General features: G+C 51.3%; 1 protein-coding gene across 1 annotated transcript in view; it reads right to left on the bottom strand.

The window, feature by feature from the left end:
• The window catches only part of POR (cytochrome p450 oxidoreductase), an 18,107-nt gene that overhangs the window by 903 nt on the left and 2,007 nt on the right, over window positions 1–15,197 (bottom strand). The window contains exons 2-12 of the mRNA XM_010168453.2: window positions 9,005–9,053; window positions 8,015–8,143; window positions 7,252–7,401; window positions 6,241–6,365; window positions 5,226–5,315; window positions 4,658–4,756; window positions 3,903–4,019; window positions 2,953–3,071; window positions 1,583–1,764; window positions 1,272–1,421; window positions 422–722 (exon numbers count right to left, since the gene is read on the bottom strand). Coding sequence (XP_010166755.1) covers window positions 422–722; window positions 1,272–1,421; window positions 1,583–1,764; window positions 2,953–3,071; window positions 3,903–4,019; window positions 4,658–4,756; window positions 5,226–5,315; window positions 6,241–6,365; window positions 7,252–7,401; window positions 8,015–8,143; window positions 9,005–9,053 — 1,511 coding nt within the window. The remainder of the gene's footprint in view (window positions 1–421; window positions 723–1,271; window positions 1,422–1,582; window positions 1,765–2,952; window positions 3,072–3,902; window positions 4,020–4,657; window positions 4,757–5,225; window positions 5,316–6,240; window positions 6,366–7,251; window positions 7,402–8,014; window positions 8,144–9,004; window positions 9,054–15,197) is intronic.

Below are 15,197 nucleotides of genomic sequence, written 5' to 3'. Positions count from 1 at the left end.
TCCCTGCAGCCCCCAGCCCTGCCCTCCCCACCTCCCCTCGTCCTGTCCTCCCCACCTCCCCTCGTCCTGCCACCCCAGGGCAGGCAGAGCCGTGTCACCGCTTCTCTTTAGAGGGAGAAGCTCGAGGCTGACTCCCAGAAGTATCCATACGCTTCAGAAATGAGTCCAAGTGACTGGACTGTGGTTATTCAGACACGTGATGGTAGAGGTCAGAGAACTGGCTCAGGTCTATCCACCCCCCCACACATCCTCTGTGGCCAAGAGAGGAGAACAAAGCATCCTTGTGCTGGACAAAAACACTCAGCTGCTGTTCACCCTGCTCCACCGCCTCTGCGTTTTGCTAGACCCGTCAGCAACGTGAGCAGCACAAGCTGCACCTCAGAGGGACCGAGCGGCCCCGCAGAGGATCATCCTGCAGCAGCTCCAGTCCCCAGGGAGGTTCCTGGGTGCTCACCTTGCTGCTTCAGCCAGGCCCGCTCCTGAATGAAGCCGATGAAGGGGGCTATGCCCGTCCCTGGTCCGATCATGATGACGGGCGTGCTGGGTTTGAAGGGCAGGCGGAACTGTGACTTCCTGACATACATGGGCACCAGGGAGTTGCTCCCATTCTCATCAGGCACCTTGTTCTTGAGCCAGTTGGTGGCCACCCCTTTGTTCAAGCGTCCTGTGTTGGTCTTGTACTCTACTGTCACGGCACAGATGTGGATGGCGTTGGGGTGAACCTGCAGGGAAGGGATGTCAGCACCAGGCAGAGAGGGAACCCCAGCAAACCCACAGCTCCATCCCTCGTGCTCAGGGAAGGGGAGAAGTTTAACCTAATGTTAAGGTTTGGACAGTTATTCCTCCTCTGGCAGATGAAGCCTCCAGGCATGCCCCAACATGGGGCTTCTGTCTTGTGCCCAAGTTGTCACAGGACTGCTGAGCTTCCCTTGGTATTGCCAACAACCTCAGGGCTTCAGGCACAAAATAAAGAGTGAATTTTGACCAACCCCTAAAATCCCACCTTGCTTCCAAGCCCTGAAAGCAAGGCCCATGGGCAAAGAGGGGCAGGGCTGGCTTAAGTGTGGGACCATCTGCAGACCCGATGGAAGTTGGGAGAACCCCCTCTTCTCATGCAAGGAGATAACTAAAGCTGATTCCCCTGGCAGAAAGTGTCACCAAGGCAAATTCCCTGTGTCCTGTCCCCAGCTGAGAGGGTGGACAGTGGCACTGTGTAGCTGCAGCTGAAGTGGTCTCTCAGCAGCCCCAGTCCCTGCTGGAAGCAGGCTCACCTTGGAGGAGGAGGCGATGGAGTAGTAGCGAGCCTGCAGGCGGGGCAGGAGCTCACACAAGTGGTCGATGGGGGGACGCAGCGAGGGCATGTCCTGCAGGATGGCCAAGATGTTCCTCCGGGACTCCACCACCCAGCTGAGGTACAGAGCCTGCGGGCAAGGAAGGCACACACGCGATGACATCCCTACATGCCTGGCAAACACTCCCTCAGCTCTCTGCACATGGTGCCCAACAGTCCTGGATCCCTTTTGGGGATCCCCCAGCACCCAGTTTAATCCAGCAGCTTTGCTGGGAAGGCCACAGCTCCCACCTTCCCCTCGGCAGCAGACGATGCCATTTTGCGGAGGCGCTCCTGCTCGCCAGCGTCCGTGGCGTACTGGGCCAGCTCGTAGAGGACGTTGGTGCGAGGAGGGTTGGTGATGTCCAGGTAGTAGGTCAGGGCTGTACGGTAGGACGTGGGGCAGGGGAAGGGATGTTTCTTATTGGATTCCTCTGGAGGAGAGAAAAAATATATTAAAAATCAGCAAGCACATGCTGTTATGTCAGATTTTGTGCCAGCAGCTACGTGCAGCGTATAAGAGCTGGAGACAGAGCAGGGGAACCAGCTTCAGAGAGGCAAGAGCAGCCCAAGGGCTGAATCAGCCTGTTGGCCCAAGCCCCAGTCCCACTTTGAAGCAGCTCCAGCGCAGGGCAGCTCCCCCTCCAGGCAGCTACATCTCCCAGTAGCCCATTTTGTGTTCCACAGATGCTGCCTGACAGCTTATCACAAAAAAACCCCAAACAACCCCAAAACCCCCTTCAAAAAACCCCAACCAAACAAAAACCTGGGATCTCCATGCACAGGGGCACCCAGCAAACAGGGAGGGCTGTTCTCCATGGCTAATTTGGCCTCAAGCACTTACACCTCCTTCAGATCTGACCTCAAAAGTGTCCTTTGTCTCCTTCAACCACCAATTTTTGTGCTCACAGCCCCCTTGGGAAAGGTAAGTGCCAGCAGTCAAGGCTGGAGCCATTCAGTTCAGCAAATTAAGAGGTTCCTTAGGGACTAGAATGACAGCGTGAGGCTGGACAAGGTGGGACACCTCACAGGGGGCTGCAGGCTCAAGCAGTGCATTAAAGCCACTTGCTCTCATGAAACCAGGAGCTCCCTTAGGCTTCTGGGCCAGCACATCTGATGCTTCAAGTCAAGCTGTGCTGCTTCACGAGCAAGATGGGCAGCAGCTGCTATCTCCCTCCTGCCAGAAGCCAGCTCTGCTGGGAACATTGCCCAAGAAAAGCTCTTTGTATCAGCACAAGTGCTCCCTCCTGGCAGTTCAGTCCCCAAGCCTGTGCCTCCTCCAAGGACTGAATAACAGCATCTCAGACACGAAGGCCCCTGGTGAGCTGCAGAGGGATGCTCTGGCGGGCTGATGCTCTGTAATTAGGAGCGTGCTGTTACATCATTGCTTGTTGAAGGGGCACAGCGAGTGCATTTCACAACTGACCCACTTCAGCTGGCTCTTGGCAAGCAGGCTCTGTGCCACTGCTGCTAAAATGGCACCACATTTGGAGCAGTCACGGGACATGTCTGTTTGCCTGGAGGTGTCCTACAAGACCTAAAGGTGGCTCCTGATCCGATGGGAAGGACAGAGGCCATAGCTGAAGGAGAACTGCTGACACTCAGGAGTGATGCATACTCACCATCCAAATTGTTTAGAGACATGATCGTGTCCAGATCCGTGCCCAGGATCTCACCAATCTGATTCACCAGAGAGGAGTCGTTGGCTGGATACACTGCCACATGGTCCCCAGACTCATACCTGGCAGGAGAGCAGGAGGAGAGCAGATGGAACACCAGCACCACTTCTCATCCACACCAAGCCTGAGCTGCTCTGCTAGAAGACAAGCAGGCTGGTGCAAGGAGCAGTAGGACAACACTGAGACCTGAGCTGCTGCACAGGGCCTGCACAACCACGGATGGTAACACCAGAAAAAACTACTGTGGAATAAGGGTTCTAAGAACCAGTTGGGTTTTTTTGGTTTTGTTTTTTGTTTTTTTACAAAGGACCTCCAAGACAAGAGCAGTTTTGCCAGAGACTTCAATGAGGCCAGACTTCCAGCAGGGACAGGCCAACTCCCTGACAGGGAAGGAGCAAAGCTGCTCCAAACCTCTGCAATATTTTCTTGTTAAGCCACCTGGATTTGGGGCTTTCTCACAAGCACATACAAAGGAATTTAAGCCAGTAAGAGGGGTTTTAAGAACAGGGCTTTATTCTCCTTATGCTTGTATACCTCAGCCAGGCAAATCCAGGCATGAACCATCCCCAGCTCTCCCCTCTCTCATAGCTCAAGTGCCCCTCTCATTTTTGGAATGACTCCTAGAGAATTCTTGCAGGTAGGATGGGTATGTGCAGCCAGCTCTGGAGGGACTCAGAGAAGCCAGCTGGCGTGGTCAGGGACAACACAAGAGCTGGGAGAAAGTCCTGACATAGGACCTGGTATGTGGCACAGAAGCCCAGAGACGCAGTGTTAAGTAATCAAGAAAACAAGGTCCCTTCTGAAGTGCCAGATGAGGCCAGCACCTCATCCTTTGCTTCTGATGCAGACTGCTCCTGCCAAAATAGAGGAGCAGTCTCCCACGGGGAAACTACCTGATTTTGGAATTGGAAATATCCAGCTCCAGGTGCATAAGGTGCCGCTCTCCACCCTCGTTCAGCTTGCGGTTCACCGTGACCTGGGCCAGGAAGGGGTTCTTGGCATCGAATGGTCTGGAAGGAAAGACAAGGACCCCCTGGGTTACTCTCTTGCAGGCTCACAGTGCTGCTTGTATCCAGGCATGTTCCCTCTGCCTGCAGAGCAGGCTGCCCTGATTTGAGCACAGCCTGGCTCACATTTCAAAGCACACCATAGCACAAGCCAAATTGCGATCCTGCTGCTACCCACAGTGGCACAGAAAACAGATCATTTTCCTTCTAAGCACAGCCCAGGAGTCCACAGCTTCTGTCTCATTGAGAACAAGTGATGGAAAAGTGGATTGGAGGGAATGTCACATCTCAAAGAGATATTTCAGGTTGGGAATAATTTATACAGCTCATCTCCCCAAAGCAAAACTACAAGCAACCATCACACATTAACTACCCTGGGCAAGGAAAGGCTCGGAGTGACCTCAAGTCAGACGCTGCAAATGTACCAGCCAAACCGCATGTGAAAGCTGCCACCTACTCAAACACTAATGATTCATTAACTGGGGAATCTCCAAGAGTCCCAGTGGAGATCTGACCCCATTTCTCTTGGGAAGAGACCTGCCACATGGCTGCACTGCAGAAATGACACTGCACACGGAGCACAGGTTGTTAGAAACGTCGAGGGCCCATGGACACCCTGCCCAGGGGGGTCTGGCACTTACGGCTTCTGGTTCTCGTAGCTCTTGAGACGACCCATCTCACCGGTGTAGACTTTGTTCATGTTCACATCTGTGTGCACCACCAGCTCATACTGGCGGATGCTGGAAAAGGAAGGGGGAGAGAAAAAGAGAAAAAAGTCAGACTGGAAAGTCACAAGTTGCACTTGGAACCATCACCTGGATTTGCTGCAGTTCAAACAAATGCTGCCTACAGCCCTTCGCCTCTCTCAAGACATTTAAGGAGCAGGCAGACCATGCAGAAAGCCCAAACCAAGAGAAAACATCAGCTTCACTGTGAGCATCAGTGCCACAGAGCACAGCAAAGCCATCCCCAGAGGAACCAAACCCATCACATCACCCACTCGCACCAGAAATCTAGACCTGGCTTCAAACTCGCCCCAGGTCAGGCTCAATCCAAACAGCCCTACTCACTGCTCTACTTCACACCTGCCCTCACAAGTCTGGAAGGGGAGGAAGCCCCCAGGAAAGGGGATAGCAGCTCAGGGCTGATGGCACAGCCACCAGTCAAAGGTGGCCAATCTCTCTGGCACCCGGAAGAACCTGCACCCACCTGGACTCTTCTCCTGTAGCCTCCACCCCGAAGTGCTCGCACACTGCTGGCCAGAACTGTTCTCTCCAGGTGATGAAGTCTTCTTCCAGGCTAGCCAGGGCAAAAAGAGAGATTCAATAACTCTGCCTAAGAGGGAGGAAAGGGGCATTCCCAGAGAAGCCATCTGAGAAGCCATTCCATTCCATATGGAATTCCTCCTTCACCATGGGAAAAGGCATTTGCCTTTGGACTCAGGCAGTTTTGGTACCTCCAAGTGCCCACAGATCACCAGGAGAACACCTTCAGAGCAACAAGTGGGTGGGAGGGAGGGAACTGTTGCTACACCAGTCACCCCTCCCTTCACAAATGTGCCAAGGAAGGTTTTATTCAGACTCTGTCTTTAACCAACAGCTCCCCTGTGCTGACTCCTGTCATCAGTTCACCTTCCCAAGAGGCAGATTTCACCATGGCAATGCTTATTTTGCCAGGCTCGGAGCCTCCCACACATGGCACATCCCTCTCATCAGATCTTTCAGTCTTTACAGTCAAAGCCACAGGTTGATGTAACTTCCCAGGTTAAGCTGCTACCCACAGGGTGCTCAGGTGGGAATAGAGAGGCCTCAAAAAATATTCATCTGAGTTGGAAAATTGCTGCATTCCACCATAAAACAGTTCACAAGGAGCTGGAGTTTGTCTCTTCCACAAGGAAGAGTGAACTTATCCACAGAGGCTGGGTTAGCAATGGAGCTGCAGCAGGGCAAAGGCAGAGGAGGCTGCAAAGCCTCCTTGAGTATGTGACTACGGTCATTTAAAGCTGGTGTGGGATTTTCCAGACACAATATCCCCTCGGATGCTCTAAGTGTACAGGGATCTGCTTGTGGGAGAGAGAACAGCCACACACTCAGAGACACATCAGCTCTCACAACTAGCCCTAAGGAGTTTAATTCTGTCTTAGCAGCAGAGCCAACTCCCTGCCAAGGTCCCTTTCATGACACTTTAGCCAGCTCTGACCAGCCCTTCAAGCAAAGCTACTCACTTGCCATCGTCATCTCCCAGCCCAAGTTCAAAGATGCGTTGGGCTCCAAGCTCCTCCAGTCTCTTGTCCACATACTTTCCCATGGCATTGAAGTGCTCATAAGTCTTGTTCCCCAGCCCAAAGACCTGGAAGGGAACGCTGGTAAGTGAGGAGAAACAGGGACTGGGTTTTTCCCATCCAACAATAATCCTCTGGCCAGCAGCACTCAAAGGATGTTGAAGAAAAAGCACAGAAGACAACAGCAAGACCTCTCTCAGCTCCCCATTCAGCTATTTGTGGACATTTTGAGTAAGAATCTTCCACTGCAGAGTGTCTGGTCAGAAGGAACCATCAGGTCCCTGGAGCCAGGCCTCAGGCACATCAAGAGGACACACATACAAGAGTTGCCTGAACCATCTCCTTGAGGGACCAGTAAGAGCTTAGACTGCCTGGAGACTAACTGCTGTCCCTTGCCTCCCACAAACCACTCAGCAAGTGTTTGCTCACCGCTTTATACAGAGCAGCTAAACATCTCCAGCAGTGGATTTTCTCCTCATTTGCAATTATTATGCTGCCTAAGGAATTTGGCCAGGGTTTAGGTGAGGTGACTGTATCTCAGCCAATTATTCAGCACAGGAAAATAACTACACACTCCTTCAAGTGATTTAATTTGTGGGAGAAGATCTGGCCCAGGGCTGCTCAATTAGCTCCTGAACAGCAGCAGCAGCCCGTAACTCATTTACAGACCTTGTATTCAATGCCTGCTGGGCTGTTTGTGGCAAGACATTACCAGCAAACCCTTGTGATTTAGGGAGTGGAGAGAGGACTCCGACATCTGCATTTAAAGCTCCCAGATATATGTTTGCAAGTGTTCCCAAAGCTTGGGGAGGAAGACAATAAGGACCACATCCAACAGAGACATAAAAGGCATAGACATCATGTTGTGCTTTTACCCAGGCTCTGTGCAGGCACAAGGGAGGGCTTGTGATTTTCCTGCCCAAATGCAGCATCAATGTGAATTGAGCCACTTACTGCAAATCGGAGACCTGACAAGTCAGCGTCCGCCTCCTGCAGCCAGTCGTAGAAGTCTTGGGCATTGTCCGTGGGATCACCCTCACCGTAAGTGGCCATGCAGAACACAGCTAAGGACTTGTCGATCTCAGAGAGGCGACTCAGGTCCGACTACAACCACAGGAAAGAAGAAATCCTCAAAGATCCCACAATGTGGTTACTGGGCAAGCCTATTCCTACAATATAGCTCCCTCTCATGTGCAGAACAGCACCCCGTAATGTCCAACAGCTGATTACAAGGGGTTGGGAAAGGCCAAACTCACCCAAAACGTCAGGGGAAATAAAGCTAACCACCCTCACTGGACTGCAAATCAATACTTCACCAGAAAAGTGATGGTATTTTCCATACAAAGCTTTAAGGGACCAGGATCATTTTTCACTCTGGAGAACACCACAAGGTCAATGCCTCTGTCCAAGCCTACAGCAGCATGGCACCAATGCTAACTACAGAAGGAACACAGAACAAGTTTCATGCTGCCAATGGATGACTTGCAGCTCCCAGACACTCCAGACTCCCTTCCCCTTTCAGTCATGTTGTGGTGTTCACTCCAAATCGGTAGAATAGCAAGGACTGAGCCTATCTCTGCAACTCTCAGACTGATCTTTTCTCCCTTAAATGACACTACTAAAAGGGCAACTCTCCCTTGGCCAGGCTCTTTCTGGGTTTTTTTACAGTGCACTAAAAGGATGTTACCTATCCTGAGGTTTTTCATGGTTAAATTACCAAGTCATACTCCTCTGGATCCGCTGCCATGCCCCGGAGGCCGTAGCGATGAGCATCTTTGGAGAGACGATTGGCAAACTCCTCTGCTGTACCCGTCTGAGAACCATAGAAAACCACTATGTTTCGTCCCTGGAGAGAAAAAGAAATCCCTGTTAAATGGTGATTACTCATTTGGCAAACGCAGGGACGAAGTACATCTTGTCAGAGGCAAAGGAAACGCCTGTGATCAAGAGCCCTGGACTGCAACCTAAAAGCAACTGGGAGTCTGTGCTTGTACAGGGCTCCACGCCAAGTTCGTGACAGAAAACTCAAGGCTAAGCTGTTAACAGGAACGTGACTCTTGTCAGTCTCAGAGGGGTGACTCAGACTAAAACTCAAAGCAAAGAATAAACCCTTAAGATTTATTTTCAGCCTCAAAGCTGCAGCGTGACTCCTGGAAGCAGGGAACTCCCTGGATGAGAAAGCAGACTTGCCTAAGCTTTGGGAAAGTGCCTGAGCACCGGAGCTCCTGCTCTGCCACAAACAAGCTACTTTGAAGTTAAAACAGAAAATATACCCAGCCCTCGCTTCTTCCTCTGCTTCCTCCCATGTCCAGTCCAGTGGAGTCAAAAACTGCCAGTTCTGTGTACAATTCCCACTCCAGAGTGAGCCAGTTTGGGAACCAAGCACACAGATAAACAACTGCCAGCCACTGACTTCCAAGTCTCTGCCATTTCCCTCTTGACTTTGATCTTGTATTACACTTTTTTTTTTTCATCCAAATTTTCATTTCAATTTTTTCTGTAAGAACAGCTCTCGGGCATAGACTGGAAGAACTATTTTTTCCTGCTGGAATATGCAGCCTTCCTCTGGATGCTCTTTGCAGCAGATATGTGCCTGTATCAGAACCAGTCCCCTTGCTGACAACTAGACAGTCTCCAGGGGAAATTGAGATGGACATGAGCTCCCCCACCTTCCCATCACCCTGTGCAGCCAGAGTAAGAAGCTTACCGTCTTCTTCATCTTCTCAATGAAGCTGCTGTCTCTCACTGGAGCTGCTCTGAAAGACAGGAGGAACCTCCTTTCAGATGGGCACATTCATTTTTTAAGGTCAGGAATAAGAAAGTGGGTAAAAAGTAGCCCCCAAACCACACCAGATCTCAGAAGGCCACCTAAAGTGGTGAGCATCCTCATCGACCACTCATATTTACCCTGTCACAGGGATTACCCATCGCTCAGCTGCAGGGCTTCTCCTCTGCACACAGCCAGGGATCAGGGACTCTGGGGCACAGGGGAACAGCTGACACCCTGCCTTACCTCCATCAGTAAATCCTCCAAAGGCAAAGCCCAGTAATTCAGCCCTGAGTGACGGAAAACCTTTATCAACTGCTCCGAGACCTTTCACAGATTACAAGGATCTCACAGAGCTATGATGCAAGAGTAAGTCTCCAGAAAAATCTCAGCTCCACAGTGGGAGAGAAGGGAAGGGAGCTCCCTGCTTCCTCCACTACAGTGGACAGGCAGGGGATCAGTCCTAAGCCATGCCCCCCAGGGTGGATTCCTTGAAGTCAGATAGTGCTAAAAACCAGCTGTTTCGACCTCAAAACAGCATGTTAGACACGAGTCCCGGAGCTGGGGAGCCCTGCAGAGCAAACAGACACAGCTGATCAGGCCCACAGAGCCACTGGCAAGGTGACTGCTGCCTGCTGAGGTCCCACAGGGCTCATTCCCACACCAGGGCTTCCATCCCCAGTGTGGATCTCCAGCACAGTAGATTGTATTATCGCAGGGAGGTGTCTTTCTCCATCTCAAAGACAAACAAACCACAGCAGCATCAGAAACATCGAGGCAGAAATCCATACCACTATGGATTTTTACCCTATTAGGCAGGGAACCAGAAGAGCCTTGCTATCCCAAGCACACCCCTGGACTTCCAGCATCACAGGGTGAAAGGAACCGAGCCCTGGGAGCATCAGAAGCAGAGGTGGCTTTAGCTACAGTCAGATTAGGCACAGGGGTCTTCTCAAGGTAGGAGGACAAGTGCCAGGAGCTCACTCTGTGTCTTCCCCACTGGAGCTTCAGCAGCTTCAGGGAGGAGGAACATGGGATCCATTCCCGTTTCTCTTTCACAATGGAAGAATGCAAGGCTGAGTCTCCTGTGGGAAGAGAGAAGCCTCCAGGCAAAAAAACAAATGGTTTTGGCTCTGGCCCATGTGAGAATGTGCAGAGCTCACTAACAGTTTCCTAAACTCTGCAGCCCAGAGGGAGGGATCTCTGTGGATGTGCTGAGACATTTGCAGAGCACATACACATCACACAGAGCAGCAGGGTGGGGGACATTTGGCAAAGTGTGCCTTCAAGCACCCCTTTCCACCCAAAAGTATCAAGGAGCTCTGTAACCTGGTCTGACAACTCCAGCCCCACATAGCACACACTGAAAACAAGCAAACCCTACCCAAAAAAGCCACCCAAGGAGACTGTGCTGCCAGGGCAGAGCTGCTTTGCACCCCCCACTTTGCTCTCTCAGCAGTTAACAGTCTCCTCACGTTGTCATTTGTGCTTCATTGGGAACAAGGACATCACAAGCATCTGAGAGAACAGCCCCAGCCCTGCCCATGCTCCTGCCCGGACAAGGGCTTGGGAGAGCTGCCCCGCAGCCAGCTCACAGGACTCAGCTCTCACTTAGCTTTTGGCTCCCTGGTGAACCTCTTTGGTTTACTGCCCTGTGCAAATGAGATCCAATTAAAATAGCTGTCGGGTCAACTACTAAACAAAACGCTTTTAAAAGGAGGAAAAAAAAAGAAAAAAGAAAAAGTTTTAGATCCTTTCAGCAAGCTTCCTTTGGAAGAGAAAAGGGTGCAGCACATGCAGCTCGTCTGTTTTCAAAGGAGGCAACCCTGCACTGAAGTGTTGTGGTGGAGAACAGTCATATACAGAAGAAATAACCAGTTTGGCTTTTGAAAAAAAAAGGCTACGCAACTCCCTGAAATTGCTTCATCAGGGTGGCTCGAAAAATCTGAGCTGCAAAAATACAAAGACATGGAAGACAGGAATGACACTCATTTTTACCGCCCAGCCAGGAAAACTTAAAAGAGAAAGTGTGTTTTCAGCAACGACTGCTCCTACAGCTCCAATAGCTCAGGGCAGCAGCTCTCAGAGTTAGAAGAAGTGACAGGTGGAGGAAAGGGGATTAACTCCATTGTTGGAGCAAGTCTTGTAGAGATTGCCCACCCTTGGTGAGACGCCACAGCGTATGCGACTCACAGGGCTTTGAGAAGTCTCTCCTTTGATTTCAGGAGGAAAAAAGGAAGGGAGAAGAAGTTCCCAACAGCTCAGCAGCGATACCAAAGTCTCAGGCTCAACCAAAACACCTCTCCTTCAGAAAGCTGTAAACTTTCCTCCCAAAAGCACACGTACATCCAGAAGTGAGAACGCAGCCTGGACATTGCAGAGCGATTAAGCAGAGCCAGCAGTATCTCTGCTGGAGCAGCCTGTCTCCAAGCACAGCCTCTCCCCTTCCTTCTCCTCCTGCCCCAGCAGGGAGAGGCCCCCCCACTCCACCCAGCTTTGGGGTGGCAGAGCAATCCCGCCTGCCCATCGGGCAGATTAACTCACCTGGCCACAGCTGCCTCTTCTCGTGGGGCTGAGTACACGCAGCCCATGGTCAGGGCAGGGAAGAGGCAGACAAAGAGTCACAGGGCAGCCGTGTCTGTCGGCAAGGGGAGGTGTGGGGGGGACGGATCTAACTTAGCTCTGGAGCAACACGCACACTGGCCTTTCCATTCTGCTCCTCTTGGGCATTAAAGCCAAGTGTCAGCCTTTTGTTAAGGAGAAGAGAGTCAGCACAAAAGGTCCCGGCATGGGTCATAGCAGGAGTGGTCCTGTCCGCTCAGATCCTCGTGGTGGGGCTTTGGAAGTTACCGAGTGGATCCACACAGTCCTGAGAAACTGCAACATCTGGCAGCAGTGGCAGAAAGGAATTAGGAGTGGAGAATGAAACCTCCCAGGATCCTCCGCAGCACACGTCCCTCTCCCATCCGAGTGGAGCAGGGGGACGGGACACAAAACCCTCCCCCAGCCTTGTTACCTTGGAAACTGTTTATATCACAGCTGCTTTTATATATTCTTAAAAAAAAAAAATAAAACAATCCACGCTGTAGCTGAATGAAATGATTCCAGACACTGCGTGAGCAACGCTACGGGTAACTATGGCAGTGCCATTACGGAGGCAGCTGAAAGGAGTTTGTTCTCTTCAGGATCCTATTAAATTAAATTAGAGGTGGTCTCTCTCTAACACACACACACAGAGGCAGCAAAGAGAGCTAATCAGGCTGAGGAGTTGGAGCAATTCCTGTCACAGGAAGCCCTACAAGCACCAGGGAATGGATTTCTCTATGGCTGCAGAATAGAGATAAGCCAATTTCTGCCCCAAACAATGTTAAAAGATGGGGGGAGCGGGGAGGGGGTGACACTCAGCATACCAATTGATGTCTCGCCTGCATTTCCCCAGGGGAACAGTCTGCACAACTCCGAGTGGGGACATGAGAAAGGAAAGAAATCTGCGATTGTGAAACACGTAGAGGAGGGACAGACAGAGAATAAAAATAAATTAGTGCATTCCCCAGCAATGTCACCACAAGGAAGCACGGTGGCCACAGCTGCGTGGCAATCGAGAGCCGCTCTCCCTAATGACATCTGCAGAGCAGGCCATGGGGAAGGCTGCTCCGGTGGTTTCAATTAAGTCTGAAAATGGTGAAAATGCGAGCAATCCTCAGTCAGCAGCACCCCAGCCTGCCCCAAGCACGCATGTATTACACAACACGGGTATAAGATGTCTTGTACAGGGGAAACCTCCACATATGCTGGACTCTGTCCCTTCTCTGGGGGTTTTGTGCAGGAAAACAGCTCTGCCTGGGGGTAAGGGTGAGGGACTGGCAAGCATCCAAGCTGTGGCGGAGCCCAGAGATGCATCGTCAGGGCAGGATGGGGATCACTGAGAGGCCACACAGGCTGGTGGAGTCATGCAGAGTGAACCCAGCCCTGGTGCCATCCCAAACAGGGTATTTTGACCATGCATCTGTTCTTCCACAGTCAAGGGCAGTTGTGGCAGCAGCATTTCCTTTGCAGACCCTAGTGAGCTGATGTGGCTTGATCCAGGAGCGCTGCTCAGTGGCAGCTTCTGAAAACCCCGGGAAGACACCAAGGTGCCAGACCCTGTGTTCAGGTCAGAGACTCTGCTTGCACTCTCCCACGTTGCAAGCAAACCCATTAAAGCAGCAGCCATGATGACACATCTGAATAGCTGATCAGCACTTTCATCATCCAGCCTCCTGAGGCTGAACCTGAAGTGGGGAGCCAAAGTTGGGGGCCAAAGTGACAGAAACCACCAAGTCACCCAATACCATCAGAAAAAGCAGTTCAGGACAGTTTGGTGAGTCAAGGCAGAGCTGCAGAGAACATGCTCAAGTAAAGCAACACCTCTTGAGGTCAAGGCTCTCCACTTCAGCTGGAGACAGCCCCACTGAGGGTTCTCTGCCTTCATGGGTCTGGGACAGCTTCTCTGCCTGCAGACTAGTCAGCCATGGGCAGCAGCTGACAGTGTGATCCTGTATCTTGCTGATTTGTTTGTTCACCAGAAAGGAAACACGACCCCAGACTCAAGGGTGACAGGAGGGAAGGAAACCTGAGGCTGAACAAGCTTGTTTTCCTCCACTCATTTCCCTCCTGCTTCCAAATGTCCCATAAAATAACACTGGAAAAGCTGCAGGAAGTTGCTGTCTCCGTCTCGGAGGATGGATGTGCCACCAGCCACAGCCTTGGCTTACGGGTCCACACTGCCCTCAGACCAGCTTGCTACAATGACCACAGCAGGGCTGCAGCAGGCAATGGCAGGGTCAAGCTTTATGTAAGGGAAAAAACTACTTTAAAGCCTTCTCTTGTGCTCTTCACCTGCCTAGCTGTCACTTTTCCAAAATGAATTGTGTCAGACAAAGGTCCGGAGCAACCTCACCCCTCTGGTCATCAGTGACAGGAGGTGCTGTTCTTCCACAGCTCTTGCAAGCAGCAACTGCACACGGTGCTCCCTGCCAGCCATCTCCCACACAGACAGAGAAGGTGGCACAGACCTCACACAAGAAACACAGGCAAAATACCCTTGAGTCAGCTCAAAGCCAAAACCTCCAGCCAGTCTCAGATGGAAGCCCACGTGCTGAGGTGCTGCAGCAGGACAAGGTGGACACACACACCTGGGGTGGTCAGCAAGTCCCTCTGCAGCGTGACTTCTCTGCAAGGTCACGACAGCCTCTGGAAGAGTGGCATGTGATGAGTGGTGGGTGGAAACAGTCACAAGGATGGTGAGCATGGGAACTTTCCCAAGCTGATCTGCACCACGTCAGGATCCAATTTCAGACTGATAGTGTCATTTCTCCAGCCAGCTTTGCTCTCATCACAACGCAGTCGTTCTTGTTACGATCTCCAGGGGCAACCACACACACAGATACACACAGCCCTTCCTTGCAGGTATGAGAGGGAAAATATCCAATTGATCCAACTGAATAAATTCCCAAGATGAGGCTGAGCAGGAACAGAAAAGGAAATTTCTTCCTTTTAAACCCACCTCTGTTAGAAAACGCATTTTCCACCCTCCTGCAACACCAGTGTGTGCAGCCTGCCTTAGGGTTTGCTCTGAGCTGTGTACTACTCATTACCCAGGGGTTTCACAGCAGACATGGCATCCCAAGCTGGTCTTTAAGCAGAAGGTTCTGTCACCAGAGGAGAGGGTCATGATCTGAGCAAAGCAGGAACAATGAGACCAAACCTGCTCCTTTTCAATTATGACCTTGTGGTGGTTTCACTTGGCTGGCAGCCAAACACCAAAAAGCCACTCACTCACTCTGCCCTACCCAGGGAACAGGGGAGAGAATTGGAGGGGAAAGGAGACTTGTAGACTGAGATAAGAACAACTTAACAGAATCATAGAATCGAGGTCTAGTCCAAGGGTTGTTGTGAGGAGCATTTAATTCCCAGGCAGAGGTGGCGTTCATAGAACAGTTTAGGTTGGAAGGGACCTTAAAGCTCATCCAGTTCCAAGCCCCCTGCCATCAGCAGGGACACCTTCCACTAGACCAGGTTGCTACTAAAATAATAATGACAATAATAATGGTAATAATAGTAATAGAACATATCAAATAGTGATGCACAGTGC

The sequence above is a fragment of the Antrostomus carolinensis genome, unplaced genomic scaffold, assembly GCF_000700745.2.
Source record: "Antrostomus carolinensis isolate BGI_N321 unplaced genomic scaffold, ASM70074v2 scaffold9235, whole genome shotgun sequence".
Classification (NCBI taxonomy): Eukaryota; Metazoa; Chordata; class Aves; order Caprimulgiformes; family Caprimulgidae; genus Antrostomus; species Antrostomus carolinensis.
Note: the sequence above shows the minus strand (reverse complement) of the source record. Positions and strands in the feature narration are given on the sequence as shown.